The sequence below is a fragment of the Anser brachyrhynchus genome (genome assembly GCF_964034855.1).
Source record: "Anser brachyrhynchus genome assembly, chromosome: 2".
In the NCBI taxonomy this organism is placed as follows: domain Eukaryota; kingdom Metazoa; phylum Chordata; class Aves; order Anseriformes; family Anatidae; genus Anser; species Anser brachyrhynchus.
In genome coordinates, this window is record NC_137695.1 from 122,773,589 (window position 1) to 122,791,897 (window position 18,309).

General features: G+C 36.0%; 1 protein-coding gene across 4 annotated transcripts in view; it reads left to right on the plus strand.

Annotated features, from left to right (window-relative positions):
- CHD7 (chromodomain helicase DNA binding protein 7) overlaps positions 1 to 18,309 on the plus strand; it is a 128,430-nt gene that overhangs the window by 78,595 nt on the left and 31,526 nt on the right. For all 4 annotated transcript variants that reach the window (XM_080578033.1, XM_080578036.1, XM_080578035.1 and 1 more), the window contains 9 exons: positions 1 to 139; positions 3,143 to 3,280; positions 4,337 to 4,402; positions 9,532 to 9,587; positions 10,997 to 11,111; positions 12,823 to 12,906; positions 13,753 to 13,890; positions 13,987 to 14,108; positions 14,364 to 14,607. In XM_080578033.1, the coding sequence (XP_080434159.1) occupies positions 1 to 139; positions 3,143 to 3,280; positions 4,337 to 4,402; positions 9,532 to 9,587; positions 10,997 to 11,111; positions 12,823 to 12,906; positions 13,753 to 13,890; positions 13,987 to 14,108; positions 14,364 to 14,607 (1,102 nt within the window). The remainder of the gene's footprint in view (positions 140 to 3,142; positions 3,281 to 4,336; positions 4,403 to 9,531; positions 9,588 to 10,996; positions 11,112 to 12,822; positions 12,907 to 13,752; positions 13,891 to 13,986; positions 14,109 to 14,363; positions 14,608 to 18,309) is intronic.

Below are 18,309 nucleotides of genomic sequence, written 5' to 3' on the forward strand. Positions count from 1 at the left end.
TAACAAGAAAACAGATTCTGAAACTAGTGCTGCGAAGAAAAAGGTTAACAAGGGAAAGGAAGGTTCTGAAAACTCAGATTTGGAAAAAACTCCACCACCATCACCTCATCCAGAAGATGAAGATGACCCAGGGGTTCAGGTAATGCTCTTTCAAGTTCACTGTAGTCTTTGGCAATTTAGATGCGTGCAATGGTAGTTCTCACAGTCTTTGTTACATGGACAGAGATTATGGTGTTGAATCTTCTGGTCTGCCTACTTAATATAGCATTATAGGGTCTTGCTTATAAGCCTCTTGTTTGTTTTTTGCATTGGCTTTGGAAACCTGAAATCAAAAATAAAACATGACAAAGCAGGATGAAGGAAATCTGCATGTCGGGAACTTGTTACTACACCACTTTAATACGTGAAGGGCTTTTCAGGACTGGCAGTCATCAGCTAACGCTGATAATTTTTCTTCACCACTGCCCACCTGTCAATTTCTCTGTAAACTTTCTTTCACATAAAGAAAATCTGGAAATAGGAATAGAGCATATATAAGAATTTTCATGTGTTCTGCTGCTAGTCATGTTAAAAGTACTCAGCTCCTGGCTTGCTTCTGCTGGCAGTGCTCACAGTGAGCATTAAAAATAAGAATTTCCTCATGAAAGGATACAGGCAAATTATGATGGAAGAATCATGAAGTTCCTAAACTCATGCTACTATTACTGGAGTCCATTGCATTCAGCAATTGCATATCAGCTTGCTTTTAGTTAGATAGCTGTTGAGACCAATGACTGGTGGTTGAAAAGGCTGGTGAAAAGGTTGCCAAATAGTGGTGTCCTAACAAGACACAGTCTATGCCTTCCTTCTTACCATTTTCCAGAAGAGATCTAGAGGATAATAAAATGTGAGTGATCTGGAGTATTCTTGTTAGAAAAAAATGCAGCAACAGAGAAAACAGTATTTCTGGTTCATGAAAGCTATGTATTCCGAATGAGAACAGTTGAGATACACCATAGCATTACAATGTTTGAAGAATAAGTTTTCCATCCTGTGTCACAAGGCTTTTAGCCTGATTAACAGCACTGACAAAAGTTGTAGAAGAAACTTGGGGGCTGATTGTGGGGGTTATTTTGCAGGTCACTGTATACTCTTTATATACCATGCACAGGTCGAAATATATGCATGTCTTTTGTTTTCAGTTTAGTGTGACAAAACTTTCTCTTTTTGCAATTCACTTGGGTGATAAATTTTACATTTGAAATATTTTTCTTTTTTTTGGAAATACAAGTGTTAGGGTCTTTGCATTACTTAATTTTTTCTTAATATGTTTTTCCTCACATTCTGCATGTTATACACCCCCACACTTCTTCATGTAAATTCAGGGAAGTTTTCCATCATATACACTAGGACAGCTAGGATTAATAAACTTGTTATGCATTTCCCAATGCAGGTAGTTATGTGGTTGTCTGAAACTCCATTGTGTTCTTAAATACTGAGTCACCTATAAAGATCTTACTTAGTAATGCAGAAAATGACATATTATTATCTTCAGAGAGGAATATTTACTTTTGTTGTGTTACCATACAGTTTTTTAACATTGCTATCAAGCCTTTCCATGTACAGATCAGTTAAAGAGTAAAAGGTAATCTGATGCAAGTACATGTATGCACAGTTTCTGACAAAGACGCATAAGCATTGCAAAGCCTTATGTGTATGCCAGAGGAAACAGGAAGCTAACCAAGTCAATAAACATCAGGGAAGGTTACCATTACATCTGAGGTCTCCTTTCTGTCAGGGAAATGGAAGAAGAGATTTTTGGCACAAAGAATAGTGGTAAGACTTACCTATTGAGCCAAAAGAAGATTGATATTTTCCCAGCAGTGATTATGGAAATGAGGGTGTAAATTTGCCAAGTAACATCTATTTTCAAGTATAAAAATATTGCTATCATATTACAGTTATGTAGGAAACCCCGTAAGTTACTGTGCTAAAGGTAGAAGCCACATCATGGTTGTTTAAAGGATGTCTTTGCTCAAAAATTACGTTTTCAGTTTAAGACAGAATTTCCTATTTTCTAAAGCACATCAGATATTTGTGCTTAAAGAGCTAAGTAAATTTTAAACTTCATTTATGTGGATTTAGAGAGACAGATCTGTTGAACAAGCTGTATAAGTGCTTACATGTACCAGAGAAGATGCGTGTTAAGCTGAGAAAGATATAAAAAAATAATTAATATATCAGTTCATAAAAATGGATTTTTAGCAGTTGAAATTCAGCATCTTTTTAAAATATGTATGTGAGCCCATTGAGATATTTAATGATGAGTTAACAGCTTCCCTCAACAGCATATGCTATCAGCTTCTGAAAATGTATAACCTGATGCAGACTATCTGGGAATTTGAATTTTATTGTTGCAGAAAGTGATGACTGACACTGAGTGATATGTCGCAAATTCTGCCAAATGAGTGCTTGTATATTTTGCAGATTTTCTGCAGCTTCTCTGAATCTTTCTCTCACCCTGGAGATGAGGGTATGGGGGAGACAAGAACTACGTTTTCACTTGGGGTGGTCCAATTTTTTCATTCTATGCTATTCAAGTTTGGGGTCTTTTCCTGTGCTGTGCTCCAGGATGGCCTTCTCAACAGTGCTGTGTCAGGGAAGTGAGGAAATCATATTTTCATTGTATTTCCCCTACAAGATAATCTGGTACAACTGGGGAGATGAGGAGACCACAGAAGTGTGTTGTCACTGCTTAGTGACACTGTGAGCTGTGCTGTGGAAAGGTGGGATTTGGTTCCTGCACTGGCCATCTGTCAAAGTTTGTAGTAGACATGGTGCAACTTCTTGCTTTTGATTTGCTTTCTGAGATATGCCTTTTACTTTTCTAGTGGCTTTTTGGAATGCTAAAAACAAACATTATTACTTTACAGCTCAGAGCAAGCATGAAGTATTGTGGGTTATGTTCTGTTTTTACAAAAGTTAAGAGGAGCCAACAGGCATGAGTTTAGAATGGTGCTGTCTTGATTCCTACCACGATGCTGAAAAAATAATAGTGTTCACTACACAGTCGTGTATTTGAGAAGTATGAAGAAGCTTTCTCAGTTACTGTGCAATTTATCAGTTTCATTTGTCATGAAAAACATCGCTGCTTTCCATGTAGAAGCGACGCTCCAGCAGACAGGTGAAAAGGAAGCGTTACACAGAAGACCTGGAGTTCAAGATTTCAGATGAGGAGGCAGATGATGCTGATGCTGCTGGAAGAGACTCTCCTTCAAACACTTCTCAGTCAGAGCAACAGGTCAGATTTGAATGGACTGGAAAGGTGGATGTAACTGCAAAATTCAGAGTTCAAATATGGGCTCTTTTTCTGAATGATACTCATCCTTGGTTGGCACAGTGTGCCAGAAGGAATTAGCTTTTTACCTTCTTAAAGAACATATTCATTCATGACTTTGTTTACAAGCTGGTGATATGCAATTTGACACAGTTCTTTGAAATTAATAGTTTCTACCTAAAGGGAACCTAAACTGGACTGCTAGGAGTCTGAATTTACTTCTCTGAATTCAGTGGTCTGGCTTCTGTGACTTTAATAAACCACTCAAGCTTGTTCCCTGCTGCTAGGCACCATAAGAACCCCTTTATGAAATTACTGCCTTGTAGTACCCAGCAGGGTACACTTTATTCTCTGTGCAATGTAAATGATGGATAAAATAGTTTGAGTAAGATGAGGGGTAATAATGTAGGAATGACTGTTGTAACAATCTCATTGTTTTGTAGTGCTTTTTCAAAGAACTACTTCACTTAACTAACTGATAACCTATTGGCGAATATAGACATGTTCTTTGGTATTTCATTTGGCAATTTGTTAAGCCCTCTGAAATACTGTATGTGATCTCCGTTGTTAATTGTGCCTTATCAGAAGGAGAATTTGCTAGGTTCGCCTGCAGTTGTAACCGTGGGAATCACATGCAATTTTGATAGCTATCGTGTGGACATTTACACAGCCAACCAGCGTTCTTGAATGTCTCCTAATATTTAGACTGTTTGGTGCTGAAAGCATGTATAATTTTAGGAGAGGTGAACTGATCTCTGTGTGTGCATGTCAGCCTTTGTGAGAAAGCTGGAGTTCCATTAGCTCTTAAAAATGTGTTTAAACAAGTATCCTTCGATCCTTTATTATGGCATTAAATATATTTGGATCTTCTCAGTTCTCATGCTGAGAGAAAAAAAAATCCTCCCATGTATTAAAGTCCTGTTGGAAAAAATTATTTGAAGTTTTCTAATGAAGGAAGTAAGTAAGAATCAAAAATTCTATATGCACAGCCATAATTCTTGTATGATGTTTGTGATGTAGGAATCTGCTGATGCCGAAGGTCCTGTTGTGGAGAAAATCATGAGTAGTCGTTCAGTCAAGAAAAAGGTAAAACAAAACACAACCTCTTCCCTCCACATTTTTAGACAAGCTAAACCCCCATTAGGTTCTCAAAAATGCTTAGATATTTCTAAGTAAAACATTGTTTTACTGGATAGAATTGGTTCCCTAAGAATGTCTTTAGATACTGTTTAGAATGCTTTTGGATAGACATACAGAAAACAGGTTGCTTGTTTAGTCTTCTGGTCTTTTCTTGCATCTCTTCAAATGAAATTTTTTTTTCCCAAATGCATACACCTGGGTGAAAATTGCTGTGCTCTTCACTTAGAGTAACGTTTCATGGGAGTTGAGGAGTGAGAGAACCCTCCTGCATCCTAGGTTTCTGCCTTTTGTAGGTTTAAAAAAAAAAGTTCTTGCCCAAAACTTTTGCATGTTTTGACAGTTGTTGTACTTAGCAGCCCATACAAGTTCACTTGAGATCAAGAATGTTACATACAGAGGTGTTCAGTGTTCTCCATGTTGCTGTGCTAAGATGGTGAAAAAAACCAATGTTTGGCTAAATGTGGTTCTCTTTTAATTCTGCCCTGATCACTGATTATGTTCTTATTTTGCTACAGACTCCTCTAATCTACTTGAGAATTTGATTGGCCTTTGCACTTCCAAATTATTAAACACTGAGTAGGAAGTAGAGAAGAGCTTTTTTTCCAAAGGAGGCATTATTGTATTTTACAGACTCTTTTGTGTAGTTAGTTCTCTGACTGATCTTACAGCTGGACAAAAAAAACCCTGTTTGATTAATATAGATATAAAGCTCATGGTGGTCTTAGTTAACCAGAAATATTTCTTTTCCTCAAAGTGTTAATTTTTCAAATTCAATGAGGAAAAGTTGTGTTTATTCATGTGTTTTTTGTTATGGGTTTATGTTTTATTTTATTTTATTTTATTTTTATTTTATTACTACTGCCACAACATCATTAATGGCTTTGTAAACCTAAATTCATGCAATGTCATGACTGGCTTTGATTGAATTTGGTTCTACAGCTTTTACAGCACAAACCTCTAGGGTTTGTGGTTTTTTGAAGTCTAGAGCTCTATTTTGTATTTTAAACCATAGGCTTATTTTTTCAGATTAACTTAATGTAGTATAAACTTAATAATTAGTTGTCCTGATGGTCTACTAGGTAGGAGAGGAGAATGTGATCTTTTCATAAATGTCTTTACATTTGAAGCTGTTTTTCACCAATTATTCTTCTCTTCTTCCTCTCCCCTGCAAACAAAGGTGTGATTACTCATGGGGAGTGTGTATTTTGCTGCAGTTTGTGGGAAGTGGTTGGTCTGCTGCCTACATGTCTTTGATTGCAAGCTCTGCTGGAGGCAAGCTCTATTTTGAGCTCTTTCTTTAATGTTTTTTATGGATTGTATTTGCAGGTTTGAGGGGTGTCTCTTGTTTCCTGCTCTTCCTCCCAACACTCCTCTCTATCCCCAAAAAATGGATTTCAGGATGTTAATATTTAACATCTGAAGTATCCAACTGTGCTTTTATTAAAGGTCTTTTACACTCTTACTAACATCATCAAAACCCCAGTTGTTAGATTACTAATCAAAGTAAAATTGCTGCGATCAGGACCAACGCATAAAATAAACATGAGGAAAGGCTTCGCTAGGAAACCTTTCAGTGAATTAGGTTGTAACAAAGATGTTTCGTTCAAATAAAGGACATTAGATAATGAGTACGCTTTTGAAACAGTATTCTTATCTTAAAATTATGCTGCTTTTCTCAAAAATCGCCTTAGTCTAGTTTAGAAGTTAACCATACCCGAAGCAGTACTGTATAGTACTTCAAGTACAACAGACAATGTTTTTCCCTGTTGTTCTTAACATGGAATTTTTAATTCTGTTGAATACTCTTACCTCTTGCAGAAAGTGCTAAGTACATGCATCATATTCTCTTTCTAAACTGTGATAGTCCTGATGTTTTCGGTTCGTATGTGGAAATCTTTCATTTCTCCAATTCTTTCCCTAACCAACTTCATCCCCCTTTGGATTTCTGATACCTAACTTTGAAAAGGCATGGCTAGAACTAAATACGCTATTCAGCACAACATGTATTTTGGAAAGATGTGGAGTTTTTGGAGCACTGTACCTGCATATTACACATCTGAATTTCTCTTTTTGCATACCAATACATGGCAAGAATTATATACAGAAGAACTGTGTACAAATGCATAAATCTCATCTACAAACTGGTTAGTTTAAAACCAGTTAGTTAGTACTGTGTATCTGTAATTGGTTTTAATATATATGACTTTCCATCTGTCATTAATATGTTCTAATATTTTTCTAGCAGGTGATCTTCCTGTTTGTTTTTTTGTTTCTTTGTTTTTTTGTAGCCCTTACTTGTTTCTACACTTCAGTGACTTGCTCAAATAACTTTTGTATTAGCAGGTATTACTGTATCACTTCTGTGGCAAAGGCAGTGCAGAATTGTATTTGCTTGAAGGAAGGGATCATTTATTTCTTCAATTATCTGCAAAGACTGTGGAGATAAGATTGTCAATTATGTCACACCTGGGCAATGATCATTTGAAGAATCCTGTGCTGCCCATGTCTGACGTGCTATTTTAGGATGTCTGCATAACCAGTTTTGGGGGAATTTTGCATAAATGTTCTGTCTCACCTTTTTACTTGGTTAATGTAAACGTGAGTTGTGAGGGTTAGACAGTGACGTAGAGCGCATAATCTGTCTCATTCATGATATACTCATGTATTTAGTACACGCTATTTGAGCACTGGAGATTGTAACTTGATCGGAATTTAGTGTTCTATTTTCTTTTTTTTTTCTTTTTTTCCAAGCAGCATGAATGCTAGAATAAGATTTTTAAAGGATTTTTTTTTTCTGAAATACTCTTTCTTTAGTTGAATCTTTCAATCACACTCACAGAACATATAATAACATAGAACAATAATTACCTATTAGACAACACAATAGCACTTTTTACTTGTGAGAGTTACAGGATTTATCAAAATTTACATTGTAAATTATTGTTACTATATTGGCAGATGACAAAAAATACACTTGACTAAAATGCTGCAGAGAAGAGTTAAATTGGCTAATACGAAACCTTTATATAAAAGTGTTTAACCACACTGTCACTATAAGATTGATGAATCTCAAAGGTTCCTGATTTAAAACTAATAAAGAGACTCGGCCATAATACATTTCAGGGAAAAAAAAAAAAGGCAGAATCTTAAAATTAGAGATGACTTCTTAAGGAGTGATTTTGCCTCAGGGAGTGCATAGATTCAGATAATAGGATCTTCATTTTTTTATACTTCAGTTTTGACCTCTAATTATGAATACCTTCTTGAGAGATACTCCATTTTATTTATTTATTTATTTTAATTACTATTCTTCAAATTCTTTCATTTGACGGTGTCTTTGCAAGTGATTGAAAGGCTCATCCCTGTGTTTAGGGTTAAAGGACAGTTTATCTTCTTCAACAGAGGATGCAAGAAGATCAAGAAGTAGTTCCAGTTCCAGGAATAGCTTGTTGCCTTCCATTTGTCCAGGGAGACCTAGGTGGAAGCTGGTGTCACTTCTCTCTCTAGAGATGAACGTAAACTGTACCAGAGTGATATAAACCCTAAAATGATAAAACCCCTTGCTAGTCTGCAAGAGAAGGAATACTTTGTAAACTGAGATTAGGAGTGCATTAACCTGTGATCTAGCACGGTAAAGAAAAAGTTAATGCAGCTACTAGTGTTGCTTTCTAATAGTGCTGCTACGGAAGTAATATCTAGCCAGCAACTTTTTTTGAGAGAGAGAATTCGAAAGATGACAATTCATCCTCTAGTTTTAGAGTAATCTGCTCTTACTCTCTTCCTTCTCTCTTCCTTCTCTCTTCCTTCTCTCTTCCTTCTCTCTTCCTTCTCTCTTCCTTCTCTCTTCCTTCTCTCTTCCTTCTCTCTTCCTTCTCTCTTCCTTCTCTCTTCCTTCTCTCTTCCTTCTCTCTTCCTTCTCTCTTCCTTCTCTCTTCCTTCTCTCTTCCTTCTCTCTTCCTTCTCTCTTCCTTCTCTCTTCCTTCTCTCTTCCTTCTCTCTTCCTTCTCTCTTCCTTCTCTCTTCCTTCTCTCTTCCTTCTCTCTTCCTTATTTTTTTTGATAGGTATAGATGTATAGATATAAAATGGAGGGCATTGATTTATACAGGGGTCAACAGTTTCATCTGTTTTGTGTTACATACGATGTTGCAGATGTTGCTGTCCCTGAAGAAGTATGTAAAACAGAAAATCCTCTTCTATTTAAAACTGTCCCAAAGTTCATTAGCAAACATAAACCGTTAATGTTGTGACAAAAACTGAATTCTAAGTGTGTGCCTGGTGCACTGTCCTTAGTTTGTCCTATGGCTAGGTTCAGGAGTAATACTTTGTTGAATTACATGCCATATGTTATGCAATACTTTGGCACTAGGGATGAGTTAAGAGTAGTCTCAACCCTTAGCACCGAATGCCCTTGGTTTTGCTGGTTTATATCACAACTTTAACCTTGCTTTAAATGTAGTTTTTGGGTGTTAATTTAATTTGGCTGCTCTGTATGTGAGACATCTTGCCTGAGTGAATTTAATTGCACCATTGAGTAAAACTAAAGCCATGAACACTGATGCACTAAAATTCTAGCAGAGGTATAAGGTTTAGTTTTATATGGCTTCTTGTTTGGAGTTATTAACTATATGGAGGAATAAACCCCCTTTAAAACTCTTTTTTAAAACATTACAAAACCCACAATGTAAAGTTGCCATGAGCCAGCCAAAAATAATACATATGGCATTCAGGAGTGCAGTTGCTAATTGGCTGCTGCCTGAGAAAATGGTACACTTGGCTTCTACTTAACACTGTGGGTTTGGCAGAAAGCCAGATTTGGGGTGAGGTTGTGAATGAAGCTGCATGTGGTTAGGGAGGAGTTCAAATGATTCATGTCTTGGAAGTTGTAGTAAGCAGTGCAGTATGTACTTGGGTAAGCTGCTGGGGGAAACTCCTTACCCATGTCCTCCTCCCACCTACATTTTCCTACCCCTCCACTTGTCTCCGTATGTGGGTATCATATTGTTTGTTTTAATCAATGATTTAATCGGGGCTTTTCGAAGTTTTAATTCATGTTTCAACAATTCTTTTCTTATAGATGGAAAATGGAGAGGAGGTAGAAGTAGAGGAATTCTATGTAAAGTACAAAAACTTGTAAGTAATGTCACAGGTTTGATTCATGGTTTTGAGTTCACATAATAGTTGTTAAAAACTGGATTTGTCAACAACATAGTTTACTATCAGACTTCAAACATGGCTAATGTTTAATCCAAACCAGTAGCAACTAAATAAGGAAGTAGATGCATTGGTGGTAGCAGGCCTGATAATGTCTCCTTAATTTGTATTCTCTCCAAAATGAAATACATAGGTAAAATTGCTCTACTATTAAACTTTAATTTAAGGCTCATTATCCATGTGCAGTTTCCTGAGCACATGCTTATTTATCTGTATTGATCTAATTGCAACTATAGAGTTTTAATCTCATAATGTGCGTGCAAACTAATCAAAAATAACCCATAACGTTGCTTCAAAAACAAGATTTGTATTCAAGAAAATGTACTATGAAAATAACGAGATAGCTGCCCCTCTGTAACAGGGATGCTACAGGGGTGAGAACAGCATGTTGCTTTACTTCTGGGCTCTGAAACTGCAGTGCCATCAGTATTTAAAATAACATACTTCACAGCTGGATAAGCTCTTTTTTCTTTAAGAAGAATAGTGTGTCTTCTTTAATCTCAGAAACTTTTCCACCTGAGGGGCAGAAATTTACTTAAAGTGAGTTTCTTCTCTCAGCTACCTGACTTCACTTTGAATATGCTGCCACCTTTGTACCCTTTGCACTACATTAATGGTGGTATGATGTTTAATAGCTTAATGACGGTTTGTTAGTTTTATTACATTGGAATATATTTGTTGTGTTAACTATTTGTGTGTTACACTTCTTAGACTCTCAAAAGCTCTATTGCTTCATTTATCAAGTAGGACAAGTCATTTCAGCAGAGATGCTGTTTCTCAGTCGAAACTTTGTGTTCTTAAAGATCAGCTGTCATGGAACTGCATTTACAAGGGTTTTTCTTTTATTTCTGTAAATGTTTAAACTTCAGTTGACTAGTATGCAACTTCTAATTATAGTGCTGTTCTCAAAAAAATATAGTGTATATCCTGTTAGCATATGAATTGTTTACGTAGCCTTATTAACTTTTAAAAATCCTGCTATTTGCTAGAGTATGACATTAAATGGTGACATACATCTTGTACAGTAATTATATTTGAGTATGACCAATAAAAATCATCTTAGTGTGAAACACTAAATGTATGGGGTATGTATGTAAATTTTATTTGGGTGGGAGTTGCTTTTATTTACTGACCAGTTTCTCCATTAGTAAGTATAATTACTCCCAGTAAAGGTGATTTGTTCATAACTTGTATTATGAAGAGGGTAGTGTCTGGATTCCAAGTGCAGCACTGCAATGGGCTGAAAAGGTGTAGCTGTACTAGTGGGATACACAGGAATATGCAATAGAAGTGCAGTTTTGAGTAAGATTTTCTCTTTTGTCTTCTAGTTCTTACCTTCATTGCCAGTGGGCATCTGTGGAAGAGCTGGACAAAGACAAGAGAATTCAGCAGAAGATTAAGCGGTTTAAGGCAAAACAGGGCCAGAACAAATTCCTTTCAGAAGTATGATTGTTTGTTTCTTTTAGATATTTAAGGGATATTCTTATGAATTCTTTTTCCGTATAGAAGCAGAAGATTTTGAACAACTGTAATATATCAGAGGCGTTTATTCTTATATAAAATACAACCATGTTTGATCCAAGCCTAGCAAATTTATGAAGTTCAAGTGATCCATCCTGACTTTATAGCTTTTACTATATATTTTTTTTTTTCTTAAAGTGAATGGTTAGTTGTTCATCTTGTAAGCATGACTCTTACTGAATCAGTGCCAGGTCTGTCTTCTCGGGAGCCGATTATGCCAGAAAAATGCATCACATTTTTCTGTGTTATGGACTGCTGCTCACTAGGGATTCTAAGCTTTTTATCATCAATTTAATTTCACTTAGAGCCATAAGCAGTAGTGTGGCAGGGGTCCTGTCAATAAAAGACCAGATCTGCTGGTTTGTGTTTCTGAAAGCTTACCTTTCAGTAAAATGCTGTCCTTTGAGAAAAAACAGGTTCATGTGGTACCCTATTTATTTATTTATATTTGTTATTACCGTATAGTTCAAGTTAAACAAAACCTGTTTGCAGTTGAAAACTTTCATAGAGTCACCACAGGTTTCTGATTAAGTGCATCCGATTGATATATTCTGATAAAATTTACAGGAATTCGGGGGAAGAGGAATCAATGTGATATACTTCTAGGGCAGAGTATAGAAAGTCTGTGAACACCATGTCAAAACATCCAAAGAATGCTTTGATATTATTATAAAATGGGGTGGCAACTACAAAGAATTAGCTGTATCATATAATGCTAATGCCTAAAGAATTAGAATAAATTAACTTTTAAGACTCCTGATATTTCTGTCTTTAAAGAAGTTAATAAATACATGGAAATTTAGAGGAACAGTCAATACAGTATATCAAGCCATTAAGCAGCATAATTGTAGAATTTAGCATCTGTTTTAAGTGAAGAAACCCACAAATGCTTCTTTTTAAACTATTTTTTATATCTATTCCCAAGAGTGTCATAAATTATTTTAAGTACCTGCAACTTGTGTTTGTTTTTAGGAAAAAGCTATCAAAACATACATAGTCTTTACTACTTTTGTCTGTTTTTTTTCCATTGGAGGGGATCTTGAAAGTGTAAAATGAAACAATGCTTTTGTACTCTAGTGAATCCTGTAAGTTCTTGAAGGGATAAGAAAGGATATAACAAATTGTGATTTTTGGTGAAACTGTAATCAGGCTGTGCTTTTTCTGTGTTTCTGAAATAATAATCTTTGAATCTTGCTTATAAAGCAGTCAGACAATTTCTGTAGTTAAAATAATCCAAAGGCACTTAGTGTACAAGGCTCTAATTTCTTTATTGCAAGCTGTAGTTTTCAAGAATGCTAAATGCATTGCATGCCATAAGCCTTTTCGATTGCTCATTAGTGAATTGTAATTTCACACTTCATTTAAAATATTCTTAAACATTCTCTCACAGTAAAAGGTTTCACACAGTAATTAAGAGGCCCAGTTAACAAAGTCTGAGAAGTCTGATTCCCTCACGGGGAATGATCTTGCTGAATTGTAGCATTTCAATTAACATGTTGAAGTTTGCCAAATATAAATTCTATGTCACCGTGACCCAAAATATTATTGCCTGGTGAAATATATAATAATTTTTCCTCTCAGGAAGAGCTAATAAAGATATCTTGTATATTTTTTTGACTGTTTCCTTGAACAGATTGATGATGAGCTTTTTAATCCAGATTATGTGGAAGTTGATCGAATCATGGATTTTTCACGTAGCACAGATGATAATGGAGAGGTAAACAGAACTTCTAGTGTATTTGTGGTCATATAGACATTGTGTTTAGAATTTATTCTTTATTTGAATATATTAAGCACTTTCTGAAGCTGTATATGTATGCATGCATTATATATGTATGCAGAAAATAGGAAGGCATTTGAGAAAACATTGGCTAATATAGCGATTTCTCTAGAATAAAGTGGCCTTAAGGGGGAATTCCATACTTCTGTGTTACCTATATTTAATGCAAAGCAAAAAACCTCCTATGTAGATAGAAGTATGGTGTCCATGCAGGTTATACAGAATTTAAATGAAGTTTGCAACAGTCATTGCTAAATGGTTAATATTGTTAATAATGATTTAGACTTTGCAGAAAAGGTCCTGGATTTACTGTCTCGTACTTTTTATGACCTGTTCTGCACAGCAAGATCCCTTTGTTTTCTAGGAGACTCCTTTTTGGTCTTGGGAGAATAGAAAGTTTTACTGACTGTGTCTGTGTTTCCATATTGCTTGATCTGTGAATGGTGGATTTTGGGTTGCTTGATCTATGAAAGGTTGGGGTTTTTAAATTGTAAAAATTGGAAAATGAATATTGTTTTATTTTTAAAATTTTAATTTAATACTAGTGATTTCAAATGTAGTGTTGTGCTCCTTTTGGTGGTGAACCTGCATTCCCTCCATTCTAATCTGAATTCATTAGGTCGTTAAGAAGTCAACCTACTGTTTGCTTATCCTTTTGGCTGATTCAGACTTTTAGGTCTGGTAATGCTCTTTGAATTTATCTAGCCTGCAGATCTCCTGTATAAATGGTTACATTTTTATTGTTTTAAATTGTGTTCTGATCTTATTTTTATCTTAACAAAGCCTGTAATGCATTATCTGGTGAAATGGTGTTCGCTTCCTTATGAAGACAGCACTTGGGAGCTCAAGCAAGACATCGACCAAGCTAAGATTGAAGAATTTGAGAAACTGATGTCTAGGGAGCCAGAAATGGAGCGTGTGGTAAGAATTGGCTCTGTACAGAGGATTTTATTTGAAAATAGTAAAGTAATGTGGTCTTTCAGAAACCACTAATGGGATTTGCTGTATTTGAAACAGGAGCGACCTCCTGCCGATGACTGGAAGAAATCGGAGAGTTCCAGGGAGTATAAAAACAATAACAAACTCAGGGAATACCAGTTGGAGGGAGTAAACTGGCTTCTTTTCAATTGGTACAACACGTACGTAAAATATTGCTTACTACTGAATCCTGCTTTGGAAAAGCTTTTATAGCTTATATGCAATTATAACCTTTAAAAGTAGTCTTCTCAAATGAGCTTTTAGAATTATTTACATTTTCTTTTATTTCCATTTTTTTTACTGCAGGAGTTGTATACAAACTGTTTCAGGGGGCATAACATAACATTACATAAAACAATAACACTATGTGTTAAGTTAGGAAGAAAACATTAAGACTGCTTTTGTTATTTTTTCAGACGAAACTGCATTTTAGCAGATGAAATGGGGTTGGGAAAGACTATCCAGTCCATTACGTTTCTCTATGAGATATATTTGAAAGGAATCCATGGTCCTTTCTTGGTTATTGCACCGTTGTCCACAATTCCCAACTGGGAAAGGGAGTTCCGCACCTGGACAGAATTGAATGTGGTTGTGTATCATGGGAGTCAAGCAAGCCGGCGGACCATTCAGTTGTATGAAATGTATTTCAAAGATCCACAGGTAAAAGGTTTTGTTTTTTTCCCTGTGTATGCTTTACTGTTACTAATTAATCTTGGGTTACAAGCATCAATTAAGTTTTCAGTACTGATACGGTAGTTTTCATTTAATAATAAGGGCATATGTATTAAGAAAGAGACAGTTTTTTAATAGTAGCCAGGAGATCAGCTGGAAATTAGAGCAGGACCAAGAATTACTGTGATGGTGCGACTCTTGTTCAGGTTTTCATTATTTCATGCGAGGGTTTCATTGTTTTGCATTCCTGAGGAGGAAGCAGGCAGAAGAGATTCTTAATGGAGAAACTGCTTTAATTGCAACTAAGCTTAAAAATCAATCTTTGCCTACCATTCCAGGAAAAGACTAGCTTGCAGAAATTAAACTTGTCAATGCTTCTTTATCAAATTTTGTAAGTCAGATGCATTTTGAATCTGTGTTATTACATGCTTGTTGAATAGTCCTTATGAGAGAAGGAGACAAAAAAAAAATGAGGGTTGGAAGCAGAAAATTATTTGCAAAACTGAAACTATAAAGAACAACAGTTCTCCACATTTAAACACGTGGCTTTGCTCAAAGTAAGTAAACAGGATTGGGAAAAATAATGTGCATTCATTGAATCTTTTTGCAAAGCAGAATAAGCCTCCTTACTTAACAGGAAGAAAAAAAGTGGAAGTTCAACCTGATTTGATATATTGTGGAGTATTATTTCCAACAGAGTTTAAGAAGTGATAGTGGTGAATTCATATATTTAGATTTTCTGTAAAGCATTTGATTTTATGCCACCAGATATTTTGATTAATAAACTAGAATGATATAAAATCAATATGGCACACATTAAGTGGATTTAAAACTGGCTAACTGATATTTCTCAATGTGATTGTAAATGAGAAATGATTTACATTTCCAGCATAGTTCTTCAGGGATTGGTTCTTGTCCATGAGCTATATAACACTTTTATCAATGATCTGAAAGAAAACATAAAATCATTACTGAGGAATTTTTCAAATGGCACAAAGATGGGGAGAGTGGTAAATAACTAAGACAGTTCATGGATATAGAGTAAGCTGTATTACTTAATAAATTGGATCCAAACTAACAACATTCAGACTAGCTACATATAAGGCTATCTGTGGATAAGGCATGGCGATCATTCTTACAGCAGGGAGAGCTCTGCTATGGAAAGGCTGTAAGACAAATGCACATCCTTTTGTGTCATCACACAAGCAGTTAAACACAAGTTCATACTGTGAGGCAGTGGTTAAAAGATGAGTGTAATGCAAGTATGTAAGAGGAAAAATCTTTATTACAAGTGAAAACATTACAACATTATGTTTGTCACTAGTGTAGTGAGTAGTCTGGTTCTGCCTAGTTCTCATGCACTTTCTTCAAAAAATGTTGAAAAACTAGAGTCCTTAGAGTAAAGCTATGAGGATGGTCGCAAGATAGAAAACACTTTTACAGGGAAATATCTGAGTAAAAACTGTTCTAAAGATGATGACTGTGGTACAACTTGACATGCCATCAGGGCAAACAGAAGTAGGTACTTAAATCTAGTGGAAAAACATAGTAATTTATAGTAGCTACAGGTTAGATCTGTTTGGCCTAGAAAATATTGTATTTTCTCAGCAATTTATCAAAGAAATTTCCAAATCAAACTCAGATACACTGCTGTAAAAGATCATTGATTTGAATAACAGTTGCTGCACTGAGGTATAATGACTTGCATTACTTAGGATTAATAATCGCATTTAGCTTCTTACCTAGATGTATAATACAAAAATGAACTGGAATTAATTGATTTGTATTTTAGGATAATAATTACGTTTAAATTCTTGCCTAAATGTATAATACACAAATGAACCAGAATTAATTGATTTGTATTTCTATCTGTTTCAAATATTATTTCTAATCAAGGAGAAATGATATTTTGCATCAATTTTTTTTAAATGGTTTTATACAAATATTGTCTCTGTTTTACTGAAGTGTTTCCCGATATTAAAAATGAGATTTGTTTCTTTGGTTATTTAAATGGCACTTCCTTCAGTGTGTCCTTCCCCAGAGGATGCAGCAATTGACATAGCCTGAAACCTGAGGGGGTGTCATCAGAAAATTCCCACATACTATGCATGTTCTCGGTGCAGTTTTGACAATATTGTTTTGTTGATCTAAGGTCTAGTTGCTGCAGAAAGTTCTGTTCATCCTGTCGCCGTGTTCTTCACTCTTCTAGCAATGACCTGACCATGTAGCAAGTAATAGCAAAGCACTAATGGCACAGAAAAAATGAACCAGTTCCTGCTAGCTTTGCTCTATCAACTGGCTTGAGAGTCAGACAATAGCCATGGTTGGGGATAAAGCAGAAATGGAGGCAACTCTTCCTTTTGGGGACAGCTAACTTAGATGTATCATGAAATCACATTCTGTCTTCCGTTCTCTGTAGCATTCCGTCTGCTGTGAAATGCATGGTAGAAACTGAATTACAGGGCAAAAATCTCTTCGTTTCATGACAAAACGAATCGGCATGTAGTGTTCAGTCTGTCATCCTCTAAAGCCCCATCAGCAGGCATATGATGGGGAATGAGGAGGAAGAGAAGGCAAAGCAAGCTTTGGCAGTATCATTTCTGGTCTCCTTGCCAAACACATCAACTCAAACATTGGCATCTTTGGTTTTTTAGGTATTAACATGAAAGAGGCCTCTCAAGCTGAGCAGATTCTCAAAAAGACAGCTGAATATTGTGAAAATCTGGCTTTGAAGGGCAATTTAAAAAAAAAAAAAAGCCTAAGAAGCTCCTACCCCATCTGCAGTAGTTTGGTTTTCAGAAGCACCACCAGTAACCAGGGTCAAGTTGTAATGAAAACCTAGAGAGTAGTTGATAATGAAATAAGTTTTTTCAGTGGTGTGACTTTGACACTAAGGACACCTGCCTCGCTGTTTGTGAGGGTCACTGCGAGAAGCCTGTTCGGGTGTTCCTGAGCAATACAATGGAGAGGCCCGTCTAGAGGCCTTCCCTGCTTGGAACACCAAATAAACCACTTTTCTGTAGTATCCTACCTCTGAGAAAGTTCTGTTGTAAGATCAGGAAAACTATACATGCCAAATAAAAGTAAGGGCGGAGCCCTGCAAAAGAATTAATGTGTTTGTGAGGGAAATTTGCTTTGCAGTGTAATGAGGACTAAGAGAAGTCACCTGGCCCATGTGTAGAGACAGGATACCTTGCACCTGGTTGATTTTAATGTTGTTAATGTTCAGGACTTTTTCTGCCTTATGTGGTTTATTCCTTTTGGACTCAGTGGGTGTTGATTTAACAGAGTATTTACTTGCCTGCAATGTTTTCTTCCTTGCTGAGAAGCCACAGAGCTATGGTTAGCATACGGCCCTGTAAGGCAGTATTTCACCAACAGGGACACAGTCTTTCACCAAAGATGTCAAGTTGTATTTTACAGAGTGGGTGAGACTTTGTTTTCCAGACGCCTTTCTGCTATAATTAGTAAATATGCATGTTCCTCGCATCTGTTCTCTGCTTCATCAACACGGAGGCAGAGGCTGGTGGGGGAAGACTGCGTTAATCTTTCCAAGTTCCCACTGGTGGAATGTACATCCTTTTAGTAGTCTGGTTCTTATACATATCCATAGGTCCTCTCAATTTGTATCTGCTAAGAGGTAGTGCCCCCAAAACATACCCCAACCTTTATACTCATATCTAATTAATT